This window comes from Phyllobates terribilis, unplaced genomic scaffold (assembly GCF_046119375.1).
Source record: "Phyllobates terribilis strain yellow unplaced genomic scaffold, ASM4611937v1 Scaffold_4__5_contigs__length_816908805, whole genome shotgun sequence".
NCBI lineage: Eukaryota > Metazoa > Chordata > Amphibia > Anura > Dendrobatidae > Phyllobates > Phyllobates terribilis.
Window position 1 is genome coordinate 660,596,172 of NW_027362764.1, and position 16,148 is coordinate 660,612,319.

General features: G+C 43.5%; 1 protein-coding gene across 2 annotated transcripts in view; it reads left to right on the top strand.

The window, feature by feature from the left end:
• The window catches only part of LOC141264476 (uncharacterized), a 497,614-nt gene that overhangs the window by 301,545 nt on the left and 179,921 nt on the right, over nucleotides 1-16,148 (top strand). For both annotated transcript variants that reach the window (XM_073676751.1, XM_073676752.1), the window contains exon 20: nucleotides 5,443-5,505. In XM_073676751.1, coding sequence (XP_073532852.1) covers nucleotides 5,443-5,505 — 63 coding nt within the window. The remainder of the gene's footprint in view (nucleotides 1-5,442; nucleotides 5,506-16,148) is intronic.

Sequence of the window (16,148 nt, forward strand, 5' to 3'; positions counted from 1 at the left end):
TATCCGAGTCACCAGCCTCAGAAATCGCAGGTTAACAGCAGCTCAGATTAGAGACCAGGTCAATGCTACACATAGTTCTAGCAGCAGACACATCTGTTCAACAACTGTTAAGAGGAGACTTTGTGCAGCAGGCCTTCATGGCAAAATAGCTGCTAGGAAACCACTGGTAAGGACAGGCAACAAGCAGATGAGAATTGTTTGGGCTAAAGAACACAAGGAATGGACATTAAACCAGTGGAAATCTGTGCTTTGGTCTGATGAGTCCAAATTTGAGCTCTTTGGTTCCAACCACCGTGTCTTTGTGCGACGCAGAAAAGGTGAACGGATGGACTCTACATGCCTGGTTCCCACCGTGAAGCATGGAGGAGGAGGTGTGATGGTGTGGGGGTGCTTTGCTGGTGACACTGTTGGGGATTTATTCAAAATTCAAGGAATACTGAACCAGCATGGCTACCACAGCATCTTGCAGCGGCATGCTATTCCATCCGGTTTGCTTTTAGTTGGACCATCATTTATTTTTCAACAGGACAATGACCCCAAACACACCTCCAGGCTGTGTAAGGGCTATTTGACCAAGAAGGAGAGTGATGGGGTGCTACGCCAGATGACATGGCCTCCACAGTCACCAGACCTGAACCCAATCGAGATGGTTTGGGGTGAGCTGGACCTCAGAGTGAAGGCAAAAGGGCCAACAAGTGCTAAGCATCTCTGGGAACTCCTTCAAGATTGTTGGAAGACCATTTCCGGTGACTACCTCTTGAAGCTCATCAAGAGAATGCCAAGAGTGTGCAAAGCAGTCATCAAAGCAAGAGGTGGCTACTTTGAAGAACCTAGAATATAAGACATATTTTCAGTTGTTTCACACTTTTTTGTTAAGTATATAATTCCACATGTGTTAATTCATAGTTTTGATGCCTTCAGTGTGATTGTACAATTTTCATAGTCATGAAAATAGAGAAAAATCTTTAAATGAGAAGGTGTGTCCAAACTTTTGGTCTGTACTGTATATCAGTGAGGAAAATAAGTATTTGATACACTGCCGATTTTGCAAGCTTTCCATGAACATAAAAGGTACCAGGATATACAAACTACAATGATCTGTAGCCCCACTGAGACAATAAGCGCGTCTACTTTTAAATACAAAGAATAGGTTTAGAAATAAGTATATTTGCAAAATTGAGTATGAATTAATCCGGTTGACCATGTTGAAAATAGCTCAACATTAATACTGCTATGATGAACAAAGTTAGTTGTATAGATTTTCCCCACCTACAGGATATTTCTCATTTTATTTTTTTTTCTATTTTGTTTTGTACGCAAAATTAATAAAGTATAAAGTTAAATTATCTCATACTTTGTATACGACATACAAGAATAAATTAGAATATTTTCTAAATAAACAAATATACATATATATACAGTGGGGAAAATAAGTATTTGATACACTGCCAATCTCGCAAGTTTTCCCACCTACATAGTATGGAGAGGTCTGTCATTTTCATCATAGGTACACTTCAACTGAGACAGAATCTTAAAAAAAAATCCAGAAAATCACAGTGTATGATTTTTACATAATTAATTTGCATTTTATTGCATGAAGTAAGTATTTGATACAAGAAAAAACAGAACTTAAAAGGGTATTCCCATCTCCAAGATTCTATCCCAATATGTAGTAGGTGTAATAATAATAATATTAGCAAATACTTCCTGTAACCTTAGGTAATCATGGTTACGACCACTAGCAGCTAGCTAACTAACGGTGACTTTATCAGTGGACTTAACCATGGATACCTAAGGTCCTGCGATGCCTGTGTGGCGCCCCTGAGGGTTCGGTCGCCACAGAGTTATTGCATCTCATCCAGAGATGTGGTACCTCACTCTCAGGTAAGGAAGGAGTATGGCTCAGGACCCTAACACTACATCTACTACACCACATTTCCAAGTGACAGGGCGACAGTGCTCCTAAGGGAGAGCACAACTGTCCCTGATCCCTGGCTGGAGTGGGGGGAACCACCTAGAGAGAGGGAACCATGTAGTGGATGGGTGGAGGAAGTAGTTAAAGGGAGCACATAGTGAGAGATATAAAAGAGAGTAGCTATCTTAGGACACTGTTCAGTTCCAGTCAGACTGACTGAGGTGAAGACAGGGAGCAGGGGCTCTGTATGAGCTCTGCTCCACAGGCGGGCCTAGTTAGGAGGCCTGAGCCTGGGAGGAGAGGGAGCTGAAGGCTCCAGGAACGGGAAGAGAAGGGACCCTAGGGGTACAGGCCGTGCAGCAAGCCACCCGTATGCCCGCTGCTACCAGTAGGTAGAGGGGTCAGGCCAGAAAAGGGGAACCGGTCCCCCAACTAGCACAGAGCTACAAGGCCCAACTAGGAAACCGGAGGCTGCAGCATTTCAAGTACTGCAGGCCACAAGTCCACACCAGTACACTAAGAAGGTGGCAGCATAGGACCCAGGGGACGGAACACACGTTGGCCGCCAAGGCCCGAGGACACCGGATAGAAGTGCTGCTGGGTGTGAGGTGCAGGGAGCAGGCCAGAGAGAGGACACATAGAAGGGGGTCCTGTAATATGCTCCGGAGTTACCTGGGGGTCGACCGAGCCCCTCACTGCGTGAACACAGGTTTCCGTGGGCCCCTACACTGGCCCTGTATCTGGAACTGCTATAATCGTGAATAAAAGACCCGGGACTGCACTATCTGACTCAGTGTCATTACTGACTACCTGCGCCATAACCACCATCATCCATACACGCTGCCCTGAAGCTCCACTCTTCCTGTGGGGAGTCACATCACCTTGCTGCACACACCATAAGCTTCAGTGGACTGCTTCGCAGCGGCGGTTCCCAATAACCGCATTCCACAGGTGGCGTAGTCGGACTATATATAACAGACACCCATAGACTACCCTGGTTTGACCGCCCTGGGTCACAGACCGGGTCACCGCCACGGTGACTACAACCCCCAGCGTCTACAGGCCCGGCTCCGGGTACCCCCACGGCCCAGGGGGCGCGTCACCTGCACATGAGGAAAGAGGCATAGCAAATCAAAAATACTATACTACATTTCTAATTGGAGGTATTTGCTAATATTATTATTATTACACCTACTAGATATTGAGATAGGATCTTGGAGATGAGAATACCCCTTTAATATTTGTTTGCAATTGCAGAGGTCAGATGTTTCCTGTAGTTCTTGACAACGTTTGCACACACTGCATCAGGGATTTTGGCCCACTCCTCCATACAGATTTTCTCCAGATCTTTCAGGTTTCGGGGCTGTAGCTGGACAACATCCAGTTTCAACCCCCTCCAAAGAATTTCTATAGGTCACTCCAGAACCTGGAAATGCTTCTTACAGAGCTATTCCTTAGTTGCCCTGACTTTTTGTTTCGGGTCATTGTCATGCTGGAAGACCCAGCCATGACCCATCTTCAATGCTCTTACTGAGGGAAGGAGGCTGTTGGCCAAAATCTTGCAATACATGACCCGATCCATCCTCCCTTCAATAAAGTGCAGTCATTATGTCCCCTTTGCAGAAAAGCACCCCCAAAGCATGATGTTTCGCCCACCATGCTTCACGGTTGGGATGGTGTTCTTGGGGTTATACTCATCCTTCATCTTCTCCAAACACTGCGAGTGGAGTTGATACCAAAAAGTTCTATTTTGGTCTCATCTGACCACATTACTTCTCCCATGCTTCTTCTGGATCTTCCAGATGGTCATTGGCAAACTTCAGATGTGCCTGGACATGTACTGGCGTGAGCAAGGAGACCTTGCTTGTCTGCAGAATTTTAATCCATGATGGCTTAGTGTGTTACTAATGGAAATGTTTGAGACTGGTCCCAGCTTTCTTCAGGTCATTGACCAGGTCTTCCCATGTAGTTCTGGGCTGATTCCTGACCATTCTCAAAATCGTCCTTACCCACAAGGCGAGATCTTGTATGGAGCCCCAGACAAACGAAAATTAACAGTCATTTTGTGTTTCTTCCATTTTCTAATAATTGTGCCAACAGTTGTTGCCTTCTCAACAAGCTGCTTGCCTATTGTCCTCTAGCCCACCCCAGCCCATTCCTGGTGTCCTTAGACAGCTCTTTGGTTGTGGCCATGGTGGGAAGATTGGAATGTGATTGATTGTGTGGACAGGTGTCTTTTATACAGGTATAGAGTTATTATTATTTATTATTATAGCGCCATTTATTCCATGGTGCTTTACATCTGAAGAGGGGTATACATAATAAAACCAAGTACCATAATCTTAGACAATAGAAGTCGCTGACTGGTACAGGTGGAGAGAGGACCCTACCCGCGAGGGCTCACAATCTACAAGTTCAAACAGGTGCAATTAATACAGGTAGTAAGTGCAAAGTATGAAGGATTCTTAAAGAAAAACTAACAGGTCTGTGACAGCCAGAATTTTTGTGGTTGGTAGGTAATCAAATACTTATTTCATGCAATAAAATGCAATTTAATTATGTAAAAATCAAAAAATTTTATTTTATGGATTTTTTTTAAGATTCTGTCTCTCACAGTTGAAGTGTACCTCCGATAAAAATTACAGACCTCTCCATTCTTTGTAGGTGGGAAAACGTGCAAAATCGGCAGTGTATCATAAACTTATTTTCTCCACTGTATATATATATACATATATGTATATATATTTATTTCGAAAATATTCTCATTTATCCTTGTATGTCATATACAAAGTATTAGATAATTGAACTTTATCCTTTATTAATTTTGAGAACAAAACAAAAAAGAAGACTGAGAGGAGACTTAATAGCTGTCTACAAATATGTCAAGGGCTGTCACATTGTAGAAGGATCATCTTTATTCTCATTTGCACAAGGAAAGACTAGAAGCAATGGGATGAAACTAAATGGGAGGAGACACAGATTAGATATTAGAAAAAACTTTTTGACAGTTAGGGTGATCAATGAGTGGAACAGGCTGCCACGAGAGGTGGTGAGTTCCCCTTCAATGGACGTCTTCAAACAGAGGCTGGACAGACATCTGTCTGAGATGATCTAGTGAATCCTGCTTTGAGCAGGGGGTTGGACCAGATGACCCAGGAGGTCCCCTCCAACTCTACCATTCTATGATTCTATGATTCTAAAATAGAAAAAAATTAAATTAGAAATATCCTGTAGGTGGGGAAAATATATACAACTAACTTTGTTCATCATAGCAGTATTAATGTTGAGCTATTTTCAACATGGTCAACGGGATTAATTCTTGCTCAATTTTGCAAATATGACTTATTTCTAAACCTATTCTTTGTATTTAAAAGTAGAAGCGCTTCACGTCTCAGTGGGGCTACCGATCATTGTAGTTTGTGTATCCTGGTACCTTTTATGTTTATGTCACAATGTGTGTTTTAATGTGTTTGTGTGTTTGTTATATTAGCTTGCCTTCTGTGCTAATTGATCTCTTTGTCTAATAGGTGGCAAACTTGCAAAGTGAACTGAAAACCTCAGAAAAGAAATACATTACTGCACAGAGGGAGGTAAGTTCAAAGAAAATGCTTAGCTATTAGTCAAGGTTTATTATAATCTAACCGGTCTTTTTTCTATTTTTTCTCTTTCAAACTAAAGTATAATACAGATGTAGGAATTCTCATCAGTGCAAAAATGAACCCATGAGACAATGATGCTTCTGGTAGTCCATATCTGAACTTGCTTTAGGAATTACTTGTTTGTATGTTAGAGGTTTTTTTATAGTTGAACCTGTAGTAATCACATGACACATTCAAACTTAAAGGAATTCTTCGGGAATAGAAAAATATATCACTAAAGGAAATGCTATATACCTGCATACCTTTGCTTTCATACTGCATCCGTCTTATTAACACACTGGAACAGGTTTCTGTCATTGTAACAAGACATCGACTATTTTAATTCTATGGTGATTACCTTCCTAAGAAAACTAGCCTGATTTGCTAATTAAAGATATTTAGGAATTTATTTATGATGCCATTTTCCTTAGATTGATATATTTTTTATTTTCCCAGAAAACCTTTTAATCTATTAATTTATTTACCCAGCATGAACATGGTGAGAGGCTGAGCTTCATTAGCAGTAGTGTAAGGCTGTGCCCACACGTTGAGGCTAGGGAGCACTGACGATAAGGTCGCTAACTTTAGCTACATAAGAGTATTTGCTGTCCAAGTGCGACCTCACAAAACATCTGATCGCACTCGGACCAATGTTAGTCTATGGAGCCATGCACAGATCCGATTTTTTTCTCGGGCAGAGACTGAGGTAAAAGATCACCACATACCCAAGATTGATCCTATATTCGGATCACACTCGGCCATGCAAGTCAGTGAGTGCATTGAAAACATTGGAGTGCATTTGGGTGACATCTGAGTCCAGTCCTATTTCCACACACTCACAGAATCGAAAAGATGGATGAATTGTTTTCTCCATATTCTCCTCATCCGAGAGAATTAGATCGCACTATGCTCACACTCTGATCAGAGTTTGATCAGAGCATCATTTGTATAATTGATCCGATGTTCTGCGATGACAAAAAATACGCTCTTGTGCACCTAGACTAAAAAGCAGCCATTCCGTTATTCAGCAAAATGGCAGTTGAACCCTTGGTAATGAAATTTCTTTTCTGTAGTCATTTTCAAACTACACTGATCTGCATGTCAGCTGAAGGTGTACTTGTGTCATCATGTGGCCCCAATATGTGATCCCAGCTTAACGAGGTTGTCCACTACTGTTACATTGATGACCTATCTTTAGGATAGGTTATCAATGTCTGATTGGCTGGTGTCCAGCACCCCTGTCAATAAGCTGTTATCGGTGTTGGCAGCGGCCGCCGGCCGGAAGTGCTCACTTGCCAAGCTGCTCGGTCTTCTTGGCTTCAGATCAATAGGAGGTGGATGTGCAGTACCCTGCAGCGGCCACTATCCGAAGACAGAGCAGTTCGGCAAGTGAGTACTTCCAGCTGACACCTATAACAGCTGATCGGTGGGGGTGCCGAGTATTCTAAGGATAGGTCATCAGTGTACAAGTAGTGGACAACCTCTTTAAGTCAATGGCAAAATTAAAAAAAAAAATGCTAAGTTAATCTTTTGTCTTCTGGACCAGATATAACATTAGAGCCACTGTCTGACTGAATATTCAAATATGACATCTTTGCTTCTACTGGTTCACGGTATTTTTCATTGTTAATTTCCTTAGGAGTCAAAGCAACTGTTATTGCTGTGATTTCACACCGCTGCTTCCTAGCCATGGAAGTATGGAGGAGCAGTAAGATGCTCCCTGCATTGTGGCGATACCTGCTGTATGATTGAATGGAGCACTCGGGCACACCTGGTGATGTCACCAGCGTCTGCTCAGTGAGTAGGGGGACAGTGGTGATAAGGTGGGTGTTTAATTGACCCCATGACAACCTAAAAAGTCTGGATAGTTGCTTTAAAACCTTAAGTCAACTATTGTTGAAGCAAATATTGCCGTATCTAAAGGCAAGACTCTGCATATTATCAATTGTCTCAAAATGGACTAGCCAACACCATATTACTTACAACGAAGTACCTGGGAGATGCATGTGGACCAACACAGAGCACTCACTTGCATCTTTTAGGTGCAGAATTTGAGGCTGGCACCAGGTAAGCATTAAGAGGGGGCACAGTAGATAGGACCAAATGGTCATACATGGTCTGTCACTGCTATAAAGGGGAAGTGTGGCTGTTTTGTGGGGTAAGACATCACGATAGAAGGCACTATGGTTGTCACTGTCCTATTTTAAGCAGCTTAAAGGAGCACTCTGGGTATTGCTGATTTACAGTGTGTTGGTGTTATGCCTAGTGTAGGGTATTGGCTAAAATAAAATATATATGGCAAAAATGATCCTTTTGTTATGGCTCTAGTTCAAGATGTCTGCTGATTCACTTCTTGTCCCGTGTTTGTTACAGGACATTGTTTCGTGTGTCAGCACATTACTCTAGCTAAGCTTGGCCCCTTCCCGATGCATGGAAACCATTTCCTACTTCAGCTCATGGTCAGAGTAGTGTGTGAATGTGGCTGGCTAACTTAATTTCAGGAAGTAATCCTGCCTCCTATGCTATCTATGCATCAGAGAGGGAGACTGGCTGAGTTATGGTAATGTACTGAGGAGCCAGCCCCCTTCACACACTGCTCTGGTCATTTGCTGATGCAAGATATGCTGTTCTGTGTTGAGGACAGGACCGGAAGTGCATTAGCAGGAATCCGCGATCAAAGAGGCAACAAACAGATTGGATACTAGAGTTAAAGGTTTATCTATCTTAATATTTAATGATCGTTTAGCCTTATTTTTTTATTCCTGTAAAACCCCTTTAATGTATATGTACGGTATGATTTGCATAAAGTGACTAAAATGTAAAAATACTTTCAACTTCTAAATTACAGATTGTAAACAGCCCCGTATATTAATTTAGTGCATGAAAGCACAAAGAACATCGATCTAATTTCCTTGGAAACTAAGAAATTAATTTTCTTATCACATTTTAAAGGTGCTTTTAGCGATTTATTGAGCAATATGGTGAAAAAGCAAATTTTGCAACAGAAAAAATGATTTCAAAATATATTGAACTTTGATGAATTTGCAATCTGATAAATGTATTAAGTCATTTCACCTCGCTATAATCTAATGCAACACCATAATGGGATATATGTGTATACAAAAGCAATTTAGGGTCAAGCCATTTGGTTTGCATGTGGTAATTGTATGTCAAAAGGAAACTCAGCTCTGGAGTTAGAGTATTCATCACCAAGTCCCTTTAGATACAAAGATTATAATTTGCTTCTCAACCTACTCACTAAATGAGATAATACTGCAGCTCTGAAATTTAAAAAGGAGATTGATATCTTCATTGAAAAGCCTTGCCTGGAAGGGACAACTCTGGCTACAACATGGTTTTTATCAATAAATTATGATCCAATAATCCCATTCCTCAATCCTTTGAAGATCCATCAACGGCTTGTCAAACTCTCAGAATGACTAATCATCTTAAGTATGAATTCTTCATTCCATCCACCAGCATATTCTCCACACTGTCCACAGAAACTAATTGATTACTGGGCTTTTCCCTTTCATCGGATAGGGCCGTAGCCAGAAGATAAAGGATATCACCTTCCCACTCCTCCAAGCTCATTTACTAACCTAGTGTTATAGAGTTGTGATTGTAAAAGTCATAGCTTTAATTCTTCCTATCCAACTCTGTGATACATTCTCTTTTTGCTTAGCCACTGCCTGAATCCCCCATACAAATGTACCTGCAGGGGATCTCGACCATTGCCAGCATCATCGTTTTTCCTAGACTGCGATTTCTTTGATGTACCTTGTGAATATGTATGATGTCATCAGTCATGCAAGGAGTGACACAGACAAGTGTCTGTGCGAGAATGCTTTCCATGAGGCGGAAGAGTATCCCTGCAGATCAGGAAAGGCATATGTGCAGTATTATAATCCTCCATTACTAGTGGGTGTCTACAGTAGCATGTGCCACATCTTCTTTCTAATAGAACATGTTTTTAATTACTCTTTAATATATGCCATGCTAGTAAAGCATATTTATAGAAAGGTAGGTTTAAAGGGGTGCTCTCAAGTTTGAAAGTTATACCCTTTCTACAGGATAGAGGATAACTTTTCGATCGCTGGCGGGAGTGATTGCCGTGGCCCCCTCCAGTCCCAAGACCGGTTAGGAGAGCTTTGGCTGAAAGGAGTGGAGGTCGATCATGTGCACTACTGCTTCATTCATGCTTAAAACACCACTCCAGCGCTTTTGTGCTTTAAAGTGGTGCTTTAAATCTAAACCTCCTGACCCCCGGTCATATTCTCGCCCTCCAGTGCCTACACAGTTTTTTCAATGCCGCTCCGGTCCTCCTGCACCATCTTGTGAGCGCAGCTTCTGACGTGACGTAGCTTCTGGCTTCCGGCCAAAGTGCCTAATGCGCCCCTCATAGACTTTTATTATAAAGTGACCTCCGCTCCATGAAACACCGGAGCAATAAAAAAAATACATTGGAGTGGTGCTTAAATGGGAGTGCTGGAGAATGCCGAGCGCAGAGCTTGTTTGATCTTCAGTGCTCCTATTAGAATGAATGGAGAGGTAGTGCACATGATTGAACTTCTCTCTATTAGAGCCCTGGTTGTTAGGATCGTTGAGGGGCATAGTCATTGGACCTACAACGACCGTAAAGTTATTTATTCTTTGGTATGGGATAACTTTCAAACTTGAGAACACCTCGTTAAGTACAGGCTTTACTCGAAGTGGTCTTCTCTCTGTGGTATCATATTATTACTAGAGATGAGCGGTGTTCGACTAGAACTGTTCGCCAATCTCAAATTCGAGCTGTTTTGGGCGGTGTTCGAGTTGTTCCACGAACCCGAACGATTTGCAAAAAATTCGGCTGTTCGAGGTTATGTTCGATAACTGTTCGTGCACCAAAAGCGTGTCCTGCATGTCTGGCGCTATTTAGAGCACCAATCATGCAGGGATTGTCTGCCACTCACTGTAATGCCACAGCCATGGTGGTTGTGGCATTACAGTGGTTGCCCAAATCGATGGGAACAGTGCCAACAGTGAAACATGAAAAGCCGGCAATTCAGCAGCGGCATACACCTGTACCCGACAATTTAGAACAGAAAGAATAGAGCTTCACACATAGATTAGATAGATAGAAACATGTCAGCCACATATATACGAAGTACAGTGACAGTGTTGCTTACTGTACTTGTCATTTAGCGTAAAGGATTTATCCAAAAAAATAATAGTGTTTTCATGCACCGTCTCTTTAAAAAAGCCGGCCGGCAATTCAGCAGCGGTACCCGACAATTTATAACAGACAGAATAGAGCTTCACACATAGATTAGATAGATAGAAACATGTCAGCCACATATATACGAAGTACAGTGACAGTGTTGCTTACTGTACTTGTCATTTAGCGTAAAGGATTTATCAAAAAAAATAATAGTGTTTTCATGCACTGTCTCTTTAAAAAAGCCGGCCGGCAATTCAGCAGCGGTACCCGACAATTTATAACAGACAGAATAGAGCTTCACACATAGATTAGATAGATAGAAACATGTCAGTCACATATATATGAAGTACAGTGATAGTGTTGGTTACTGTACTTGTCATTTAGTATTAAAATAAAGGATTTATTATTAAAAAAATTGGCGTGGGGTTCCCCTTAATTTTAGGCTCTAGCGGAGGTTAAGCAGACGGCTGGGGCAGATGTTTGAAGCCTGGGAAGGGGGTAATACCCACGGAGCTTCCCAGGCTACTAGTATCAGCCCCCAGCTGAATACATAGCCTTTACTAGCTATTAAAATGGGGGACCCCCCAAAAAAAATGACGTGGGGTCCCCCCTAATTTAATAGCTAGCAAAGGCTAGGCAGACAGCTGGGGGCTGATATTAATAGCCCAGGAAGGGAGCCATGAATATTGGCCCCCTCCCAGGCTAGAAACACCAGCCGTCAGCCGCCCCAGAAATGGCGCATTCATAGGATGCGCCAATTCTGGCACTTAGCCTCGCTCTTCCACGCTGCCCTGGTGCGGTGGCAGGGGGTAATAGGGTTGGGGTTGATGTCAGCTTATAATGCCAGCTGACATCAAGCCCAGGTTAGTAATGGAGAGGCGTCTATAAGACACCCCCATTACTAACCCCATAGTCAAAGTTAAAAAAAACACAAACACCCAGAATAAAGTCCTTTAATTGAAATAAAGACACAATCCTTTATTGTTCTAAATTAAACCATACTTACTGTCACGCCCATTCCAGCTGAAGCCAACGATCTCCTGCAATAAAAGAAAAATAATAAAGCAACCTCATCCTTACCTTTCCATGGTTCCCACGACAGCTTCAGCTCTGCTACATCGAGATGACAGGCTGGACCGCAGCAGAACGCTGCCATCCAGCCTCTCATCCCGCAGACACTGAGAAGCGCAGGCTTGCTTGCGCTCAAGAGTGTCTCTCTGTGACGTCATCCAGATGAGCCGAGTTAATGTCCAATGAACTCGGCTCACCTCATGCACGTCACTGACAGCGTGGGAAAATTCTCACGCTGAAGCGGTGAGTGCAGGAGAATTCTCCCACGCTGTCAGTGACGTGCATAAGGTGAGCTCATGTCCAATGAACTCAGCTCACCTCCTGCACGTCACTGACAGCGTGGGAGAATTCTCCTGCACTCAGCGCTTCAGTGTGAGAATTCTCCCACGCTGAAGCGCTGAGTGCAGGAGAATTTTCCCACGCTGTCAGTGACGTGCATGAGGTGAGCCGAGTTCATTGGACATTAACTCGGCTCATCTGGATGACGTCACAGAGAGACACTCTTGAGCGCAAGCAAGCCTGCGCTTCTCAGTGTCTGCGGGATGAGAGGCTGGATGGCAGCGTTCTGCTGCGGTCCAGCCTGTCATCTCGATGTAGCAGAGCTGAAGCTGTCATGGGAACCATGGAAAGGTAAGGATGATGTTGCTTTATTATTTTTCTTTTATTTCAAGAGATCGTTGGCTTCAGCTGGAATGGGCGTGATGGTAAGTATGGTTTAATTTAGAACAATAAAGAATTGTGTGTTTATTTCAATTAAAGGACTTTTTTCTGGGTGTTGTGTTTTTTTTAAATACTTTACTAGAAATTCATGGTGGTCATGTCTAATATTCGCGTGACCCCATGAATTTCGGGCTTAGGGCCAGCTGATAATGCCAAGCTGGCCCTAACCCCTTTATTACCCAGTGAGCCACCGCACCAGGGCCCTGGATGAGTTGGGTACAGCGCCAGAAGATGGCGCTTCTATGAACGCGCCATTTTCCGGGGTGGCTGCGGACTGCAATTTGTAGCGGGGGGGGGGCCCAGAAAGCTTGGGCCTCCCTGCGCTGCAGATTCCAGCCCCCAGCTGCCTAGTTGTACCTGGCTGGACACAAAAATAGGGCGAAGCCCCACGTACTTTTTTTTTAATTATTTCATGAATTTCATGAAATAATTAAGAAAAAAAGGCCTTCCCTATATTGTTGTGTCCGGCCAGGTACAAATAGGCAGCTGGTGGTTGGGGGCAGCCCGTTCCTGCCTGCTGTACCTGGCTGGACACAAATATAGTGCGAAGCCCCACGTCAATTTTTTTTAAATTATTTCATGAATTTCCTGAAATAATTTAAAAAAATTGAAGTGGGGCTTCGCACTATATTTGTGTCCAGCCAGGTACAGCAGGCAGGAACGGGCTGCCCCCATCCACCAGCTGCCTATTTGTACCTGGCCGGACACAACAATATAGGGAAGCCCTTTTTTTCTTAATTATTTCATGAATTTCATGAAATAATTAAAAAAAATTGAAGTGGGGCTTCGCACTATATTTGTGTCCAGCCAGGTACAGCAGGCAGGAACGGGCTGCCCCCAACCACCAGCTGCCTATTTGTACCTGGCCGGACACAACAATATAGGGAAGGCCTTTTTTTCTTAATTATTTCATGAAATTCATGAAATAATTAAAAAAAAAGTACGTGGGGCTTCGCCCTATTTTTGTGTCCAGCCAGGTACAACTAGGCAGCTGGGGGCTGGAATCTGCAGCGCAGGGAGGCCCAAGCTTTCTGGGCCCCCCCCCGCTACAAATTGCAGTCCGCAGCCACCCCGGAAAATGGCGCGTTCATAGAAGCGCCATCTTCTGGCGCTGTACCCAACTCATCCAGGGCCCTGGTGCGGTGGCTCACTGGGTAATAAAGGGGTTAGGGCCAGCTTGGTATTATCAGCTGGCCCCAAGCCCAAAATTCATGGGGTCACGCCAGTATTAGACATGACCGCCATGAATTTCTAGTAAAGTATTTAAAAAAAACACAACACCCAGAATAAAGTCCTTTAATTGAAATAAAGACACAATTCTTTATTGTTCTAAATTAAACCATACTTACCATCACACCCATTCCAGCTGAAGCCAACGATCTCCTGCAATAAAAGAAAAATAATAAACCAACCTCATCCTTACCTTTCCATGGTTCCCACGACAGCTTCAGCTCTGCTACATCGAGATGACTGGCTGGACCGCAGCAGAACGCTGCCATACAGTCTGTCATCCCGCAGACACTGAGAAGCGCAGGCATGCTTGCGCTCCTCACTGTCTCGCTGTGACGGCATCCAGATGAGCCGAGGTCATGTCCAATGAACTCGGCTCACCTCATGCACGTCACTGACAGCGTGGGAAAATTCTCACGCTGAAGTGCTGAGTGCAGGAGAATTCTCCCACGCTGTCAGTGATGTGCATGAGGTGAGCTCATGTCCAATGAACTCAGCTCACCTCCTGCACGTCACTGACAGCGTGGGAAAATTCTCCTGCAATCAGCGCTTCAGCGTGAGAATTTTCCCACGCTGTCAGTGACGTGCATGAGGTGAGCCGAGTTCATTGGACATGAACTCGGCTCATCTGGATGTCGTCACAGAGAGACGCTGAGCAGCGCAAGCAAGCCTGCGCTTCTCAGTGTCTGCGGGATGACAGGCTGGATGGCGGCGTTCTGCTGCGGTCCAGCCTGTCATCTCGATGTAGCAGAGCTGAAGCTGTCGTGGGAACCATGGAAAGGTAAGGATGAGGTTGCTTTATTATTTTTCTTTTATTGCAGGAGATCGTTGGCTTCAGCTGGAATGGGCGTGATGGTAGGTATGGTTTAATTTAGAACAATAAAGGATTGTGTCTTTATTTCAATTAAAGGACTTTATTCTGGGTGTTTGTGTTTTTTTTAACTTTGACTATGGGGTTAGTAATGGGGGTGTCTTATAGACGCCTCTCCATTACTAACCTGGGCTTGATGTCAGCTGGCATTATAAGCTGACATCAACCCCAACCCTATTACCCCCTGCCACCGCACCAGGGCAGCGTGGAAGAGCGAGGCTAAGTGCCAGAATTGGCGCATCCTATGAATGCGCCATTTCTGGGGCGGCTGACGGCTGGTGTTTCTAGCCTGGGAGGGGGCCAATATTCATGGCTCCCTTCCTGGGCTATTAATATCAGCCCCCGGCTGTCTGCCTAGCCTTTGCTAGCTATTAAATTAGGGGGGACCCCACGTCATTTTTTTTGGGGGGGTCCCCCATTTTAATAGCTAGTAAAGGCTATGTATTCAGCTGGGGGCTGATATTAGTAGCCTGGGAAGCTCCGTGGGTATTACCCCCTTCCCAGGCTTCAAACATCTGCCCCAGCCGTCTGCTTAACCTCCGCTAGAGCCTAAAATTAAGGGGAACCCCACGCCAATTTTTTTAATAATAAATCCTTTATTTTAATACTAAATGACAAGTACAGTAACCAACACTATCACTGTACTTCATATATATGTGACTGACATGTTTCTATCTATCTAATCTATGTGTGATGCTCTATCTTTCTGTTCTAAATTGTCGGGTACCGCTGCTGAATTGCCGGCCGGCTTTTTTAAAGAGACAGTGCATGAAAACACTATTATTTTTTTAAATAAATCCTTTACACTAAATGACAAGTACAGTAAGCAACACTATCACTGTACTTATTATATATGTGACTGACATGTTTCTATCTATCTAATCTATGTGTGAAGCTCTATTCTTTCTGTTCTAAATTGTCGGGTACAGATGCTGAATTGCCGGCCGGCTTTTTTAAAGAGACGGTGCATGAAAACACTAATATTTTTTTTAATAAATCCTTTACACTAAATGACAAATGCAGTAACCAACACTGTCACTGTGCTTCTTATATGTGTGACTGACATGTTTCTATCTATCTAATCTATGTGTGATGCTCTATTCCTTCTTGTCTAAATTGTCGGGTACCGGTGTATGCCGCTGCTGAATTTGCCGGCCGGCTTTTTTAAACAGAGTGTCTTCTGAGCAGTTTGTCAGCTTTTGGACACCTTTGCAGGTGTTTTCTATGTGTTTCTATGTGTTTTTGTTTGCCTGCCATTGGTTTTAACGGTGTTCGACGGTGTTCTAAGGTGTTCGACGAACAGTTCGACGAACAGTTCCTCGAACATCCCGGTGTTCGACGAACCGAACCGAACCCGAACACTACGGGGGTGGCTCAACACTAATTATTACTGTAAAAAAAATGGAAATGCAACAGGTGCTCATCAAGAAACGTATGACATTAAAAGTGCCAAGAGAGAAGCGGAAGAGAAAGCCGTTGATACATGATCGGGTGTATGCA